This window comes from Charadrius vociferus, unplaced genomic scaffold (genome assembly GCF_000708025.1).
Source record: "Charadrius vociferus isolate BGI_N301 unplaced genomic scaffold, ASM70802v2 scaffold163, whole genome shotgun sequence".
Taxonomy (NCBI): Eukaryota; Metazoa; Chordata; class Aves; order Charadriiformes; family Charadriidae; genus Charadrius; species Charadrius vociferus.
The window spans coordinates 19,758,975-19,778,615 of record NW_009648332.1 but is presented as its reverse complement, the minus strand read 5'-3'; the positions used below and the strand labels follow the sequence as shown (position 1 = coordinate 19,778,615).

The following is a 19,641-nucleotide window of genomic DNA, read 5'->3' as shown; positions in this document are numbered from 1 at the left end:
TGAAAGACAGCTGAGGAAGATCAGTATGGAAATACTTGACATCTTGCAAAATGAGCCAAGAAAAGATGATCAAATGCTAATGAGCAAAGGTGGGAGTGAAACCCGGTGATTTAAACCCACTAGTTTCAAAATCGCGTAGCAGAATTAGAGACCGAGTCAACCATCCAGACTCTAATGCTCTGCTCCCCTTCCTGTCACTACAAGGCTGAGACCACTCTGAGCTGATGGGCAAGACCTGTGTCACCAGGATGGTGGGTGGAAACCAGTGTTATTTGAACATGGGCACAAGTAAAACCCACCCAGGACACCTGTACGGTGAGTAAATCATTGGAGACTGCTCATGTGACCAGTGACCATTTAATTATTTCAATTCCTGATGATCCTCGATTTGTTTAGAAAAAATGAAGGACTATTTTCCTTAGTGACATATTACAGTAGATATATTAAAAAAGCTAATTGCACTTGGGAGTTAAAGATAAATTGACATGCTCTTAAGTACATACATTTCTTTTTCTTTCCTGTTCTCTAATGAGTTCATAATTTAATTGGAGAAACTGCTAGATTCCCTCCGAGTACTAATGCAAATCTCAAAGGAGAGCAAGCTGCTTATGCAAGTGTTCTCGTAAAACAAAGAGTATTCAAGTATGGTAAATAAATACTAGAAACAAGAATGGTATTCAGTTGCCTTCTTAAAAGCTTGAAGCCTACACATCTTCATATTGATGGTCTGGTTCTGAGCTGAACATTAATGAAAACATTTTCTATTATAAATAAAACTAAAGCACTTCTATATATTATCACTTCCCTGAGGCAAAGTTCTGCCTTTGGGTAAATTACAGAGGGATATCATTATAGCGTTGACAAATGTATGCCAGAGTAACATACAGATTTAATCCAATTAATGCAGCCATAGAATAAGCCAGAGGAGGAAACCTGGTACAAGCCAGCCTTCACAGTGAAGGCCGTAGTGCAGAGTCCCGACTCGGGGAGGCAGATCAACTCTTTTGAAGCGGAATGGCCCCCACCTGCCCCACAGCCACCACAGCGATACGGAGCAGTTCAGGGTCACAGCTGGCAGGAGGGGCAGGCTGACTAAAAAGACAAAAAAGCCCCAACCCCCTAAGCAGCAAATACGCTTTCCTTCAGAGTAATTTTTTCCGATTCTGAGATGGATTTAAATTCAGCAGAGAGAATGTGAGAGCAAGAAACTGTTAAAACTGTGGATACTTTTCACTTGCGTACTGTGAGTTAGAGGTTTCTATTGCTGTTGGAACTGCAATCGTAGCTGAGACAGGGTCAGAAAACCCTGGGGCTTAAATATAGAAGCTTCAAGGCGAGAAGAGTATAAAAATAAATTCCAAAGGGCTTAATAACATTGTACAGAGGCTGGATATTCTGGTGTCAGAAGGAAACTGGTGGCTCTTAGATCAAAACCTAATCACCCAAAAGCAATAAGATCATTTGTTTCAGCCAGCTAGTCGTTCTGTCACCCACCGGGGCAAGTTTTTTTTTACTAGCAGCCCGAATTACAGTTAATTTACAGTGTATAAATGTACAGGTCACTGACAATATAACAGTTAAAGCAAAAATACTTTGGAACGAATGCGGTTAAACCTTTAGCAGCCTGATCCAAAATCTGCTAGGAACCTTTTGCTTGACTTCAAAGGAATTATTATCAGCATTTTAGTCAACTTCTCCTACAAAAAAAAAAAAAAAAAGAGTTAAAAAAAGGGAGCTGTGCCTCACAGTTTACTGCCGGGACTGTCCTTCACGTGGAATGGCAGACAGGCAGAGCTCACAGACAGCCCAGGCCACCTCTGCAGGCAGTGAAGGGAGGGTACCACACAGGAGACTCTCTGATTCTCTGCAGCAAGGCCAGACCAGCGGAAAAATGTCTGCTCTTTCTTAGTTTCCCATCCCAGAAGACTTTTATTTATGCATTAGTCGACCTTTCTAGCTGTTAGGACCATCTTGCTTCAGCAGTTAATTAACACAAGTGCCATAATTTAATACAGTTAATGCTACTTGATGCCCTTTAATGTACCTTCCATTAGTGATATTATTGTAGTATTACCCTGTAAATTAAAATGAGATCAAGACTAAGAGAGGCTCTCTTTAATTAAGGTACTGGCACACTACATCGTCCATTATTCACTAGAAAAAATCACCCTGATTTAGTGAAGCAGACCATCAGTAAGTCAGAATAAGTTCATGAGGATTATTAGCTTTCTTGAATAATGTGAGCACAATGGGGCTGCTGAAATTGCTAACAGCCACGTTTCCTTTTTTTTCATCATCTTAAGACATACACAATGGAAGTGGGAAATTGAAGATGAATAAACAGGTGGTAATAGAGGAGGTGAGGTGTTCATTGAGAGTACACAGGCTTTCACCACTAATGTGAAGGCTTATTTCACACCAAAATGCAAAGCAATGACAAAACAAACGCTATATTAAGTGGGCAAATCTCCCATTTATAATTTGTTGTGAAGTATTAACCACTCCAGCGCCTTGTATACTAAATATGGCAGCTTTAAGATAGATGCTTTTTACTGTCATTGATCTCAAACATATAATGTGAAAAAAATGACATTTTATGCTGCCTTTAGAAATATGCTATTATAAGCTTTGGTGTTTTTAACTGTATTTAACCTACAGGTTACTTTTTTTCAGTAAAAGGACTAGCTTTAAAAATTGTCTGCTGGTATCACACATCCACCACGTCAAGCTCCTTTGTAACGTCCCTTTGTATGCTGTCCTCATGGAACAGTGTAGTCTAGCTTTAATAATTGTATATAAATATTTAGGTCTCAAAGCCCAGAATATGAAACATTGTAGCAAAAAAAAAAAAAAGAAAAAAAGAAAAAATTTGCAGCTTAATTTCCAGTTAACACGCTAAATTAACTTTCAAGGGCTGGAAAGCTCAGCTGACTCAGAAACAGTGGCACAAAACCCCTGGTAACCCTTGTTCCCATGCTTAGGGTATGCCTGGGCACGTGGCCATAAATGCTGATTTTGAGACTCTTTGGGGTGGGGGCTGTAAGGTTTCTGGTAGGAGACAAAAAATACCTAAAACTGGGAGAGAGTGGGCCTATTGCAAGTTACCTTTGGAGCGACTAAATGATCAGGGGCTGCGTACTGCAGCCCCACAGCTACTTCGCAGTAAGCAAGCCTATAAATTCTTGAACAAGGAGAGCTCACTACGTATTGAAGGAAAGGCCACCAAATCCCTAAAGAGCTGTTCTTCTCATTAGCCGAAGAGCGATAAGAATTCACATGAATCTAATGTACTGAGATACTATTACACATCAGATATTTCTTTTAAAGCACGTGTCCAATTACTGCAGCATTTAGACAACAAGCATCAGCATCAGATAAGTTCTCTACAGTCATGCTTCATTTTTATAGATAATTTTTCAGAAGATTGCTGCACCCCAGATGTGCTCAGAAGGTTTCTGTTTCTCATTTGCATGCAATGCACTCCTTTTTAATCCTTCAGATGCTTTCTTTGATAAAGTACTGATAGTCTAATTGAAGTCAGACTAAGCTCCAAATGGGTTTTCAGATGGGGAGCAGCTTTTCCTTAAAGTGTAAGGACCTTCAAATCCTGAGCTTTGACATGATCCCTCTGTAGAGCTAACCTATGAGGGGCCCAATGGAGAAAGGATACACGTTAAATACAACATATGTGTCATTTTTTTATATACAGAGGCTAATGTTACTAAACTATTTCAAACAGTATCTTAAGCTGTCCCTGATCCACTTAGCCCTCTCAAGAGAGGTCTGAAAAATAATTTACAATGTAACTAATGAGAGTTACAATAACAATTCTTAAAACAGCAACATTTATCTTATCCTTTCACATGTTCAATTAGTGATTCTGTACCGATGCATATGTATTTGGTGTGGACACAGAAGATTGTAACTACATGCTAAATCTACGGTCCTAAGAGATGTATTTTGATGTCATATAAAAATATATCAGCACTGCAAAAGTGCTTGTGCATTCAAACCTGTACATAGCATCGATTCTTCCTTTACATGAAGTTAGATGAATATTTTTCAATAGATTACATCACAGTAATTTGATTCTATTTTGACTTTATGTACCGATTTTTGCAATATGGAAATGCTTATGAGCACGAAAGGCTTGTATAAAAGAGGTAGAAAATGGCAAACTCACTACAAGAATAATAAAAATACAGTCAACAGAGTTTTATATAATCAATGTCTTTCTTTTTTTCACTCAGTCTTGTATCTGCAAAAATTGCCCTGGCCTTCCAAGATACATTAGCTTTTCTGTTCGTTTTGATACTTAGCTTCTCTTAAAAAAAAAATCTTTTAAAAAGGAATATTTGAACTCTCTACAGAAGAAATAGAAGAGAAAGAAAAGGTACATTACAGAGGTGAGTGAACTGCTAATAGAGAAGGTCCCATTTATTTCTTCTGAACAAATTGGCATCCAAGACACATGTAAGGAGTATCACCCTCCTGCTTGAGGTCACCAGTCAATTGCTAGTTTGAGTTGGGAAGAAAATTTCCCAATAGGAATGTCATTGCACAGTTATTATTTTTGGGACTACGGCACCTGATACCAGCCACTGCTTGCCCCAGAGGGACTATTTGTCTGGAACCCAGCTGAGTATTCATCTTTGTTATATTCAAATCAGTCTTCCCAAAACACTGTTGGGTTTTGTTGTTTTTTTTTTTTTTTTTTTTCATTTTACTTCAGCTTCACTGCATTTCAGAGCTAATTAAAGTACAAGGAATGGACTCTAATCTCTGCCGCCTTCCTTGTTCACAGGCAGTTCATAGCCAGACCTACTGGGAAGGGTCTGCACAAGGGCTGCTGTATCAATCACAGCTTACATTAAATGCCTGAAAAAGTCAAATGATATAACAAGATCTCTCTTTTTAGTTAACTGTCATCAGATGAGGCTCCAACTGCAATAAAGCACAAAATGTCCTAATGCCAGGGTGAATTCCCGAGGCAACGTAAGAACCTGTTAATATTATCCTGCTCATGAGACCTAGGGCTTAAGATCCCAGGTTAGTGACAGCGAACACCCGGGACTTTGCGCCGCTCAGTCAGAAACTTCTAGTATGACCCAAAACAGGCTTCAGCTGAGTCAGATTTCCAATGAACATGTCTTGGCAGAAAATGTCATCATGTTTGAGGACAGAAACGGTTTTGAATAACCTCTAAAACCAAACATACATGCCTGTTTCTAAAGGTATGTATTCTCTTACCTTCCGTATACCCTTATGTCTGAAATTGCATAAAAGTAGCGTGCCAGGTGTTGCTCATCTACATATATTTCTCCAGTTGCTGGCCTAAGCAGTCTTATCCTCAGATCCGTGATGGTAAAGAAATCTCTTAACTTCTTGGTCGTGTCAAGCTGGCCATAAAGAGAAGCCATGTTATGCAGCCGAGGTCCAGCAAAAAAAGCAAATCTATCTTTGATTTCAAAGTGGATTATTTTACTGTTTGTCATGTACCCAGTAGAGTATTCCTCTGTGCAAATGATTTCTAGGACTGTGTGCTGTGATAAATCCCTCACTGATTTTGGATCCATGTGGAAAGCATCTAAGCAGTCCGTGGCATAGTACTGGTAGGGCTGCCATGTTCGTCCATAGTCGAGTGATTTCTCCAGGATCATTTGGTCTGGACGGCCAGATTCAAACGTGATAATTATGTTATCTGTCAGCTCAATGGTTTTGTTCCAGGAGAGCGTAATATTAACATGAAGAGGCTTTGGATAATCCTTCCAAGTCGTGGACTGCCAAAATGTGGAGGGATGTCTTCCTTCGAGATCAAACATCAGTTCTGGAGGATGAGCCAGTTCTTGGGTACTCGCATCACACTCATTATTGCACATGTAGGGATTTCCCTGGAAAAGAGCAAAGCAGTGTTACAAGAGGCACGGTATATGTGACTGCACACATAAAGATGTTTCTTGTCTGGCACATGAGAACTGCTGCTTTTTCTCCAGGAGTGAAACCAAGAAATAAAACACAAATGCTTGCAAGGAATACCTGTATCTTAATGAGATTTGTCCTGGCTATTTCACCTGTTGAAGTAAAAACGTACAAAAAAATGTACACACACACACATATACAGCACCCTTGCTTCTGTAACATAAATATTTTCCTTAGTATGTTTTAGAGAAAGAAAAGAGTTTATTTACCCTGAACCACTTGAACCAGCAATTGAGTCACAAAAGACCAAAACCAGTAAGCAAGTCTCTAATATCTCAGTAACTCCAACTCTTCCTAGAAAGATGCAGAAGCCAAAGGGAATTTATTTCTAAATCAAGTGTGTTCCTCAAGAGCTCCGTTCACAAAAGAAGTAATTTTTAGGGCAAGTGTTTTGAGGTCAGCAGCGCAGCCCATATGTACTCGGTATTACCCAGTACCCAGTACACCTTCAAGTTTCCTTTCACTTGGAGGTGAAATTTATTATGCTTAACTGTGCTCCCAGCTTAGCACCGGCTTGCCTTAAAACATTTACACTCCCCACCAAAAGTCATTAGAAAAACCATGCTCTACCAGCTCTGGGGCTTGATTCAGACATCTGCCATCTTATTACAGGGTAGCAAAGTACTTCAGGAAAGACTTTTCACGAGGCAACGGCTCCAATTTATCTGGGCGAGATAATCCAGCACTTGATTAGGTGGGAGATGTCAGCAGCTCCAGCTGGAACGCTGCCGAGGTGGCTGGAGGTCTGAACTGGGGGTTGAGTTAAAAACAGCAACAAAAAAAAAGCTTGCCAATAGGGCACAGCTTTTACTGCTGCTTGTCCTCTGTAGCAAGGTGAAAGTGAATTATTCTCTTCCTGGCCTTTTGATGCATTAACTTGCACACTACAATCTTCTGCTTCTTCACAAAGGCTATTTTGTCTGCAGATTGGGGATATCTTGCAGCAGTTACCAGGATATCAGACCCCGTAGGCTGCACTGAATCACGTCTATCTCATTTCGGCTTTCAACAGTACATTAATATTTTGCTACTTGTTCATTCTGCGTTTGTTCCAGAGAGCAACCACTGCTCTGTATCCCTCCCTCCATCTTACGGATTGTGGAAGAAGCCATGCCTCTTTTCACTGATGGTCAGCACTGCTGGGGAAAAGGATGCACATGCCTATATGTACCAGTGCTCAACAGGGGCATAAGTGTAGCTGTTATTGTCATTAATCAGAGTTCCCCTCACCTACCCTGAAAACAGAACGAGCCCTGGTATGATAATCAACCTTTTCCTTTCTTATAATTACAGTTATGCTTCTCTCTGTCTCAAAGCCTCAGGGCAATGAAGCGATTCAACACCATCCAGAGCGGGAAATGAGTTTCAAACATGAGTTTCCACCGTGGCTACTGCTCTGTTCCTTGATGTACTCCCATGAAACATGAGCAAAAGGACTTCTGCACTCGCTTTGACCTCCCCACTGGCAACTTCCTCTCACCTGGGCAGGGAAATACTATTTTCTTTCTCTCTCTCTTTCCCATTAATACAGCTGAATGCTAAAACTGACAACAATTCAGTGGGACTCGAAGCTAGGAAAAAACTACAAGACAACAAAAAGGGTTATTTGAAAAGCAGCCCACTGCTTCTTACACTGACGGCTTCAAAGCATGCAGCTGTAATAGAAAATACTCTGTAAAACGTATCTATAATAAGTCCCTGTTACAGCTCTGATTTCAAGCTCACGGTTGCTATTTCTATGCCTTCCTTTTGAATAAAACAGTGAAAATCAAAAATAAGTTTCAAGCAGAATAAAGAAAACACCAGATTTTTTATTATTTAAGCTCCATTTAATATATCAGACACAAACGGCAGGATTTGCTAACCTACTTAAGCCTTTCCTTTTCCTGAGGGAAAATATACATACTGTGAAATCTATAAGGTTCCAGACCCTTTGACTATATATAAATATCAGTTTTGCAGAAAATGCTCAGAGTTGCGTAAATCACACCTTCCTGAGGTTTACTAGAAAAACCCGGCCACTTCTGTACCTGTCACCACGAAGCCGCCTGTGTACCTATGATGTCTATGCTTCTGTCATCACTTTGGTAAAAACAACTTCACTGGGAGGTCATGGGTATCGGAACATGGTGAATAAATGCTCCTGGGTAGCCAGACAGGTGCATTAAGCACTGCTGAGGGATGGCTTTGGTTTCCCGCTCCACAAGCAACCACTGAGCCTGTCGTCATTCTTCATGTTAAAAACTAAAGCCACTCTGATCCGCCAGTCCCTGAATGTTGGAGGAGTTGGGAATGACTTCCAGCGGGTAACCCAGCTTGTGTGGGACGTATTGTTTCTTTCTGTATGTAAGAGCTGATTTCTTTTGCTCCTTTTTTCTTTCACCTTCTCCTTTTGAGCAAAAGCTGAGGTGCCAAGATAATCAGAGAACGCTGGGAGACGGGGCTGTGACAAGACACAAGCTAGTGTGAATGCACTAAGATCATGAGAGCTGGTAGCAACATGGTACCTAGAAAAATGGTGCAGTGAAAGCTAGAAATCAGCCCTAGCTTGCTGGTGAATGGTAGGCTACATCTCTGTGGGCACAAAGCTTTTCGGGAAAGAGGAGGTTATGCCAATTAATGGCAGAGCGTAGTGAGAAATGGGTCAGAATCACAGTGCTGTCCTAGACATGAAACTCTTACCAGAGGTAATGTCAGTGGCACAACCTGCCACTGGAACCCTGGGGTAAGGACATCACTGCAAATGAGAATCCTAGTTAAAAGCTTCAGGCATATTCTCCCCAATAAATTCAATTATTATTTTAATTTTATAGCACACAATTTTCTTTTAAGAGGCGAATGATTTGATGACACCAAAATAACCGGTGTGGAGTTCAGTCTCCTAGAGAGGAAATTAGGAGAAAAAAATCTAAGTTGATATAAGCTGATAAAATAAATGTCCTGAATTCTAACACAGGGAGGGGGAGAGAAATGACGAGTTTAGGTAAGTTCTGCCTACTGACATGGCAGTAATCACTGATGTAATTTAACGTGACTATTGCTTCAGAGGCTTGGAATCAGATCCCCATTTTCTCTACCAGCAACTTGGCTTTAAACTGCTTCTAATTAATCTTAAACGTAATTTCATGTGAAGTCATACTTACATTACCAAAACAGTGTAAAGGGGTCTTACCCTACCTGAACGTTCCTCAGTAACTGTTAGTATGAAAACAATTGATTTAACTGGCATTAGTTACATATTTTAATGTCTTGATCTCTGTGATAATCCTCTTTAAGACCTCCATCTCAGTAAAATGAATATAACAAAGAGAAACTTGCCCCAATTTGTGAAAACTAAGCCAAATCTCTGTTGGGGACATCTAAAGGACTGGAACGTTAACAGCTGTAAGGAGTTTTGTGACCGGCAGGCGACCATAAATAGATCTTCATTTAAGCCTCCCAAGCATCAGCTCTTCAGCTGGACAAGGTGGAAAATATTTATAACTTTTCAAAACAGTATTTAAGCCATTAGGAGATTTATAAATAATTAAACGCTATTAAATACTTCCAAACACTTTACTGCCAATTAGCGTAAAACATAGCTGAGGCTTTCCCAATACCACAACTATCTAAAAGAAACCCACTATTTTCCTGTACGGTAACTGGAGATTGATATTGAATAGCTCCTTGCAGGCAGGCAAATTAAGTTGCTATTTATTCTGTTTTAGGCTGCTCATGGAATTCAAAACATTACCAAAACCACTGACAGAGCCTAAAAGTTTTGGCTTTATGAGGAGGTACCCATTTTGCAGGCACGGCGAGGGCACGTGGCTGTATCACACAGTTTGCTCATGCTCAGCCCTGGCTGGAAAAAGCAGAGTTACCTGATAAGCTGCTGACTAGGGCTGACTGGTCCCAGTAGGGTTTCCCCTCAATTAGCTGGACTGAGTTTGTTTTAGCAGGCAGCGATGTCTGTTTGTGCCAGCCAGCTTGAACTTTTACCGCGGTGACTGAGGTGCTCTGCAGGTGTCCCCAGCTGGGATGGGGCGCTGGGGCTGCCCTTGTGCCCACCGGGCAGGAGCGTGTCTTACCAAGTGCATCTTCAGGAACAACTCAGTGATGGATGGGACAGAGACCTTAGAGTGAGAACTTTGGTTAAAACCAGAGGTCTAGCAGCAGTATGACCCTTGAACATCAGCAGAGGAGCCGGCAGTGGTGCTGCAGCTGCCGTTTGAGGGTTAAAGTCCGAGTGCTGCCGCTCGCTCAGGCGAAGCCGCCTGTCTCTCATCAGGATGGCTCCTCAGTGGCATCCACACAGGCTTAGGGCTTGATTGAAGATGTTGCTTCTTTCAATCTGCTTCCTGTCCACACTAACACCTCATGGACTTTTTTTTTACTCAGGAACAAAGACAGAAGGGCTTAACCTTTCTGCAGCGTGAATATTGGAAGCTGTATCACAGATTACACGCTGTAATAGACACCTGGCTAAATCCCTACAGAGGATTATAACTTGCATTTTCGAACTGGTGAAGGCTGCTGAGGTCAAGCAGGCCAAGATTTTAAGAAGGAGCAAAATAAATTTTCAAGCAGTGAGTCACAGCAACCCATTTCTATATCACTGCCTCAAGGTAGTTAGCTCAGATGCACAAGACAAGAAATAAATACAGCCTGACTCATGTTTGGGGTGAGGTTGTGCTGTAAATTACTGCATTCAAGTCACACTTTTGGAAACAATAGAGTATTTCCGTTTTCCTTTCCAAGAGATCATTACAAGTACTTCGCTTGGTAGCATGCTGTACATTGTAGATGACTAATTTGAGAGTAATAGCTAATAGCATCAATTGCCCTAATGGTAAAATTTTGCATGTTGTTTCTAACTAGGAATTACTTCTTTACCATGACAGAGCCAGATTATGGAACCATTAATTGGGAGATACTGCTTATTAGGCATTGTCCTACTAAGGGCAAACAGTCGGTGAGGTGGAGGATTGGCAAGGCACAGAACCTGTCGCGTGATAATTGATGTTATCAAACTCAGTACATCCATTAGTTGGTTTGAGAGCGTCTCGGTCAATGTCTGCAGAATTATTGTTGTGATGAAGAGAGGGATGGCTGTAGACAAGAACATTTTACCATCAATAGCCTTTCATCACTGCAGTGACAGCATTTTAAGTTAAAGTGATTTAAGTTAAGAAAGAAAAAGTGCTAAAATCTCAGTGGCAGATTTGATGCTCTTTCACAGAGCTCCCAAGTGAGAGGCATCTGGACGGCCAGACAAGCACTTTGAACTCTGAGCTGCGGGCTGAAAAATACACAGTCCCCAAAACCAGCAAGAATAAAATAAAACCATGTTTAAATCAATAACTCCTGTGGAGACTTAAAAAGATTAATTCAGGGAGGATCTGACCGGCCAAAAATAAATAATAATGCTTAACAAATCCTGCAACAAACTTGGTGCAAGCAGGTCCTTAACATTCAGATTTTTAAAAGATATTTAAGCTTTGAAAGATCTGGCACTTTGCCTTATGGAAAACTGACCCCGCTAATTAATTTTCATGACAACACCTCCACGAGGTATGGGATCCTATCTGAAATTTACATATAGATGCAGAATTAGAGAGAAATGCTTTTGCATGATGAACTCTGTAATCCCCGATTATATTGTACTGTTTCTTCCAAAACTGTTTGGTAGATCACGTGAAGGCATTCTTGGCCCTCAGGGTAGCTCTCAGGTTATGAGATCATGACTCTCTCCAATATTATGAACTGAAATGTACCACAGGAAAGCATTTTAATATTGGCACCACCACATGCATTGGTGCATTTGGCAAAGGCACTTAATTCCTAGCAAAACATTCTCTCTTTTTAGTTACATTTTTTTGGAAATGCTTTTCAACTTACTTTATGAAGCAAATGGAATTTTGTTTTCTCTGAAATACCTCTACCCACTTTTTGGGGGGGAGGGGAAGCCTACTTATTCCTAGTTGGTAATTTTATGCTTCTGAGGCTATTTTTGACTTGGCAACCTTGATGATTATTATTTTGACCACTTGATCATTCTGGCCTTAACGGTATCTTAAGGCAGATCTACTGGCACTGATCCAAGTATGGTTTTGTTTTTTCAGCTCAATATTGGTGTTTTCCTTTTGTATCAGCAGGTGTCTGGCAATATAATCACTTTCCTATTTATAGCTTTTGCAATGTCATGAGGTACATAACGCTGGGACCCCATCGTGCTGAGCTCTGGCTGAACAATACAGCAAATGTTCCAAGAAAACCCAGGTTTCATTATATGCCGGATGCATATTTGGGTATGAGAAATTGAAATCCCAGGGGACGCAGCATCCCTTTCTCTCAGCGCATTGGCACTTGTCCTGGGGAAGCCAGGTCATGCGTGAGAGTGCTCCTTGGGCAAGGCAGCAGAGGGTATCGATCTCCAGCGTCATGCTCAGCTCATGTCAGTGCATTTTTGTCCGAGCTGCTTTTCCAGCCATCCTGCAGGAGCTCCAGCAATGAAGTTGTGAGGGAAATAATGGGGGTCTCCACAACTGGGAACAGCTTCTACTGTCAGCAACAACAACCTCGGGTGTTTCTGCCTTACATTTTGTGCTGTGATACAGATCTCATCTTGCTCGCTTCCCGATTATTTTGGACTATCCATGAATTCAGAATGGGAGCCATTGTGGGCGTCAAAAAAAGATGTCTCAAACACTGCAGTTGAAAGGTGTCACCCCTGGGTAAGGGAAAGCCAGCACAAAGGCAGGTTTGTCCGTTATTGTGGACAGACAGTTTCAGTTACCACAGCGATCACAGAGGGAATACAAGCATCAAAAAACTGAGAAATCAAATCACTTTGGTGGCGACAGGGAGAATCAGGGTGCTGGAAACACTAAAAACCCTAGCTTTTTCTTGCTTTTTGTTTGTTGTTTGTTTTTTTTTTTTTGTGGTTATAAATTACTGAATTCAGATTTTTGGTCCACGAAGGAAATCTATGGATAGCAAGAAGTCTGAGAAACATGTTGTGGGAGCAGGGAGGGCCCCACAAGTGTTAACAACCCTGACCAGCCCCACCTGGGCCCCTGGCCTAGACCCTATTTCAGCTCAGGCTGGGTCCTGCATTTAGCTTTTTTCCTGGGTGGGTTTCAGGCCTGTGTTGCAGCCCTGCTGCTCCTGATAGGGCTCTCCTGGTGACCCTGCTCCATCCTCTTGCTGTGCCTGTGGTTGCTGATGGTCCTCTGTGTCTCCGGGCTCCCACAGGCCATGTGGGATGGTGCCCGTTGGTGAAGGCACAGCTGGTGCTGGGGTGGTCCTCTGCTCCCACATGTGTTGGGTGGCTCTGCTCTTGCTGAGGGATGTGCAATGAGTGAGAAGATGGACATAACAGAAATGCAAAGCTCCACAAGCTTGCCCTAGGCAACAGCAGAGCAGATTTATAGTAGCTGAGTATGAAATCAAATCATGGGATATCAAATCATGGGAGCATGGGGATTTTGTTTTGGGAAAAATTTCAGGAAGACTTATGGTGTGAGGAAACTGGAATGTCGCAGTCTGGGTGGGCTCCTATACCACGCTGCTGAGGGTGGACCACCAAACCCTTCCACACAGGGCAGGGTGATCACCGTGAGCTGCACTTGGCTGGTGTTTCTTCTCAGTGGGTAAGATGTGTGAGAGTTCTCTTCTATTAGATAACATAATTGAACACATAAGTAAATGTAACTAGTCCTATGTTTTTATTTCATACCGACAAACAAAAAATATGCTTTGTAACAGTGGTGGAGGCAGGTGGGACATGATGGCTGTGGCTTCTGCAAAAGGTTGCTCTGAGCTTTCTAACTGGCTCTGAAAGAAGCTCCATCTTCTGACCTTGTGGCCCCTACTCCTGTGGTAGGTGTTTCCTTGTCCTCCTGGAGGACAGCTCTTGAGTAACATCTGTGGAGGCTCATGCAAAGTATTGATGCTGTGAGTCCTGGCAATTGAATACCTGCAGATACAGGGCAAGAATTTCAACTTGATTTCTGTGTAAATCAACTGAAGTGAGCAGAAGGAATTGCTGATATGGTCTTTAACTGATGAGCTACAAGAGTGTTCAATGCAACCCTATCCTGTGGTAATTTCAGTTACCTGGACAGTTCTTCATGTAGACCGCTCAGTGCAGCCCTAAAAAACAGTCATAGTCATGCACATGCTAACTCCCACGAGAGGTCAGAAATGAGCAGTGTAGAAACAATTAAAAATTCTGAAGTTATTGAGAAATGAGCATACGGTTTTGTAAAGAATTAAATGAAAACTAGATGGATCTAGATCTCTCTGTTAAAGGAGAAAATTATCATGACTTGTGTTTATATTTTAAAGGGTGTTACAGTGAAAACTGTTTTTCACTGAGCTCTTACTGGTTAGTTATATCTTATTATGGTAGGATTTTGGATATAATAGGATGGGCTTACACTGAAGTTTAAAAATCTTCTGTCCTTAATACATCTGGACTAAAACTTTCCATCATCAAATTGCTACTTAAATAGTTTAATGATAATGTTGTATGTATTATTTACTTATTGAGAAAGATGTACAAACCCCCGTCTTTTTCTTTTCTTCTCTTTGCCACGGTACTTTTTGAACTGGAAGGTTTCTAAAACACTATGTGGCTCATTAACATAGCTTCAAGAATTATCGGACTGTCCACCAAAGCAGACTGTTGTAGCTTTTTAATAGAACGCAGATGTTCTACAGTGTCCAACTGTTTAGACTGAAACTGAAGACTGCTGTATTTGACTTAAACTTTAAAAGTATTTTACATGAGCACAATACAAAAATGTATAGTGCAAAATAACAAATAATCCTTAAACAATAATGGCTTTTTTGTCTGCTCCTGCTGTATCTAAGTATAGTGTAATAAGAAAAGTCCACACTAGTACAGGCAGTTCCTAGAAAGCAAATAACATGAAGAAAAAACTTTTTAAAACGACATCCACTTAACCTCCATATTATTGGCTTCTGTGCAGGATCAAACTAGGTAGTGGAAGTCTGAAATGCTATTGTTGCACTGGGAATATACAAAACCAACTTCAACGCTTACACACGTGGTTCACGCAACGGCCCAAGTTGCCCATTTGGTTTGGCCGACTGAACACAATAGGTACTATGCTTCATAATTAGGGCTTAATAATTTGGCAATTTTCAGATCCAGAAAAGCTCAAATTACAGTTACAAAGCAGTATCATATAGTTTCACACAGGCAGTTTGAAGGCCACATTTGTAAAGGTGGGTGTAAGGCTGCAGACATGCACTTGTCTGCGGCCCTACCTTTTCCTCATGGCACAGCAAAACAGACCAAGGGCTGCCAGTCACTGATGCTAATTTTACACAAAATTAGTATGGGGATACTCTTTAAAATAGCAGAAACTTAACTTTTCTGGGGTTGTTGTGGGAACTTAAAAAAAAAAAAAAAATCGGGGGAAAAAATTTAAAAAAATCTTGTTGTGCCACTTTTCTTTCCAGTCCAGCAACTTCCAGTGGATGCACTGGAAAAACTCTTTCTTTCAGAGCTGCACCTTTGCTGTGGGCTCAGCCCTGCCTCGAGCAAGCATCACTCTGCAATCTAGCAGTGTACTGCTCGCTCAGCCCTCTCCCTGCTCGCCTTCCCCTGCACTCCTGCCGGGGAGCTGACGGTCTCCAAGCTGGCAGCCCCTCCCTAAGGACAATTTTCCTGCAAACTTGGGAGATCTCAAGTTTGGGCCTAGCGGTGAGCTGGATGTGATGGTTAATGTGTCTGGAAAGCAAGTACTTTTTTTGCCCCCCCGTCTTAGTTTTCCACTGACTCAAGTCTCTGATCTGATGTACTGCTTGGCCAGATGAGTGCTGATGTTGCCAGAAGGGATGCAACAGCTGGGGATGGAGGGAAGCAGTGCAGATAGATTGACTGGCTTAAGGGCAACATGAAAGCGCACCCTAAATCGTGAACAAAGAGCTAAATTATGCCTGTGCTGTCATCCTCATGCTTATCTGTTAAAAGGTAGTTTATGTATACAAATAGCTACTTGGATGTGCAAGTGTTATTTATGCTGTAAAAGACTATTCTGGGCGAGTAAATGTGTATTGGACTTGGGCACATCCAGTTCTGTCCCAACAAACTGACTTTCACTACACATGTCACCCCATGGCATCATTACGATTTTATTTTTACAAAGGGTAGCAGGATTTAGGATAAGTTCAGTTTATTTCCTTTCCTACAGATGTAAACATAGCACTTGCAAATGCTATTGGGGTCTGCACTAAAGGTATTTCCACTAAAGGTATTTCTGTAGCAATCTCTACCATCTAAATTCAGGTATGAAGAATTCTGTTTTTTTTCTACAGGCAGTATTTTTTTTTTCTTCCCTATATGTATGCATATGTGTGAGCACGCTTCAGATTTTTTCCTTTGCTTTATCTGAAAATGTTATGCTTTCCTAAAAGTGGAACTGTAGAATATGCTGCACCTGTGAAGTACAGCTGAGTTTGATGGAAGGCATGTTATGTTATCTCATTGCGATTGTAGGTTTTACATTTTACTCTGAACACTGGCAAACTGTCATGATGAAGATTGAGATATCAAAATGCACTGTATCAAGCTATTCTGATTGACACAAAGTTTATACAAAACTATATTCATGCACCAAAACACACAAATCCTGTACTAAGAAACTAAAAGGGGAAATAACAAAACCAAACCCAAACTCAACTGGCTTTGTAAAGACAGAGTTCTTGTTTAAGTATTCACCCTCAGGAAACAGATCTTACCATTTATTTCCCACTTATAATTTCCATCAACTTAAAAGATGCTATCTGCTTGTCTAAATGTGCAGCGACAACAGTCAGTCATTCTGCATAATCTGTGGGATATTGAGTATGAATTATGGCAAGACAATGAGCAGAAGGATACCAAATCCTCCACGGTATTCATTAATGGTTGCCTGTGACAAACCACTGTCGGCTTTAATAGTTTTCCTGGGGAGATTCCTGCTTCCTCTGTGGGAGACTTTTAAGACAGCTAGAGAGAATTCCTAAGTAGTAGCAATAGTTAAATAACTTTTATCAAATGTGATGCCAAACATAAAAGAAAAAAAAAAAGTATCTCAAATTTTGCTTTATTTCTTCCAAAAGCAAATCTTAGAAGAGTTGGTCTAATCAAATACCTGCACAGGCTACACCAAGTAATGTGTATATTCATGAGAGCAGTACCAAAATAGGTTGATGTTTTACTAAGTATGTTCAGCTGCCCGCAAAGTTACAGCTGGGGGAGATCAGACAGAGAAAGGTGAGGTAATTAGTGCTCTTACAAGTGGCAGCTACGCCAGGAATAGACCCTTTTCCTTTGCCCCACAGGACATTTTTTCAAAGAGAAATTTTTTTTGTCTTTGTATTAATTCTATGGCTAATGCCATAGAGAAAAGAAACTGCAGAGCCAGACAACAAATAAAAGGGACTAAAGAGATGGAAGAAATTCTTTTCTTGTTGGGAATGTCTGAGCTGTGCTTCTGGGACTGTCTGCATCTGTAGGCACTGTTCATCCCACTCCAGAGTGTTATTGATTCTGTGCCTGTGGATTTCATGTAAAATTGTATTTCTACAATAACCATAATTTTATTTCTGATTCTTAATGTCAGTATTGTTTTTGACAATTTCTGACCTGCTCCTGTATTACCAATGTGTCTACTGCCATTTTTAATAAGCTTTAGAGCTGGTGGATTAACACTGAATGTCAAACACCGCAATTAGAATTGCTGATGTTATGCAGAAACACTGCTTTTAATATATAAAAAAAATACCTCTTCCTATTGCCATAGAATCTGCACTAATTTCTGTTGTATTTGATCATTTTTTGTTACAGAATTCCCAGGCTCAGAGGACCCTTGCGTGTATGTGAACCACTTAAAGAAAGAATGAAAAGGAACATAAACAAAAATGACAATTGTAAGTGAAATCCAATTTCACCTCATTTCTCTTAAAAGGTGGGCTACATTGTTTTCCCTTCATTTGTGTTTCTCAGGATGATAAAATAAATATTTTTAATGAATCACAGTGTATACCCACATTTGTTATAGAAATGTTGAATTTTATTATACAGTGAGGTGATGTCTTATTAGTATTCACAATGAATTGTGTGATGTCTCTGCGCATTCAGATTATAGCACATAGTGCTTTGAAAGAGAAGGAAGACACTCATCAAATCCACATTAGGATACTGCAACAATATAAGTAATTCAATCAAAAAACCATACGGTATCTTTTGAGGAAGGGTTGCAAACTTTGTGATAAACTGGTGATTTGCTCAGTTCTGTGCTGGAGATCATCATGTAATTTCCTTTATTACATATACCCATAATAAAAAATAACTGCACAGTTATTCGAAAAATATACAATCATTTCCTAAAATAAGTTGTACTAACACTATTATCTGCAAATTTACAGTTCAGGTATGGTATGCGATTGCACTGACTGCTAATAACCCGCCATTTTCAAAACTTACTTCATCGCAGCATGTAATGTTGAAATTTGGAGAATCCCAACTGGCTGGGAGGCAAGGCAGGCAGAAAGAAAGCAGCTGCTCCTCTGTCCCATGCAGAGGGCAGGGGCGTCATGCCTGCATGATCCCTGCCGCTGCCCCTCGGGCACTGCTGCCTCAGGTGGGAGACTCAGAGCAATGGGAATTGGGGATAAACCCAGTCCCGAAAAAATATTTCATGTCCTCAGTTGCTGTCCCAAATGACACAGAGTACCTCCCAAGTCTGAATGAGACTCTTCTACATCAAATAAAACAAGAGCATCTCTAAGTGCACGGAAGGCATATGATAACGTATGTAATACTTTCAGTTAAGGCATCGGATGTATAGCATGCAACAAATTCCCTTGAACTGAGCCACACTTGCTTACTGAGTGGATTGTAAAGTAATTCAAATCTGCAGATGAAGGGGCTTCTTTCACCGTAGAGCTGTGGTAAGACCGCTGCAATATGAGGTTCTACTTTGAACTGCTGCATGCCTCTGCTGTACCAAGGAGTCCTCATTGGCACGTTAATTGGGCTAGCTTGGGAAACCCTGTTAGTAAGAACAGGGCAGTCTGGGCCATGCGGTGGTGCTTGGCATTTCAATGCTGTTTGCCTACATGACCGTTGCGCCGCCAATTCTTTACCTGTGCTGTTAACCCTCTACCTAGATTAAGCCTGGGTGCATATGCCAGGATGAAACAATCGTAACTCATGAACACTGTGGAATTAATACACCCTAAAAAATATTTGACTTATGGTAAGCATTAGGTGGGGAGGTTTCTCACAAGGAGAGACTGAATGCAATTTCTCTATAATGGGGAAAAACCAGACTTTCTACAATTGCCTGCTGGGATGCCTGAAGGTAAATTTTAAGGACGTGGATTCCTTTTATCCTAATACATTTCAATCTATCACAGAGTAAGTTGATAAGAGAAGATCTAACCCCTATTTTCAAAAAGGGAAATAAGGAAGACCTGGGGAACTACAGGCCAGTCATTTCTCACCTCTGTGCCTGGCAAGATCATGGAGCAGATCCTCCTGGAAACTCTGCTGAGACACATATAAAACAAGGAGGTGATTGGTGACAGCCAGCATGGCTTCACCAAGGGCAAGTCATGCCTGACGAATTTGGTGGCCTTCTGTGAAGGGGTTACAGCGGC

The 19,641-nt window shown here is 41.0% G+C and overlaps 1 protein-coding gene across 1 annotated transcript in view; it reads right to left on the bottom strand.

The window, feature by feature from the left end:
- Window positions 1-19,641, bottom strand: part of NTNG1 (netrin G1) — a 152,271-nt gene that overhangs the window by 83,918 nt on the left and 48,712 nt on the right. Inside the window, exon 2 of the mRNA XM_009884783.1 lies at window positions 5,251-5,891. Within this exon, the coding sequence (XP_009883085.1) occupies window positions 5,251-5,891 (641 nt within the window). The remainder of the gene's footprint in view (window positions 1-5,250; window positions 5,892-19,641) is intronic.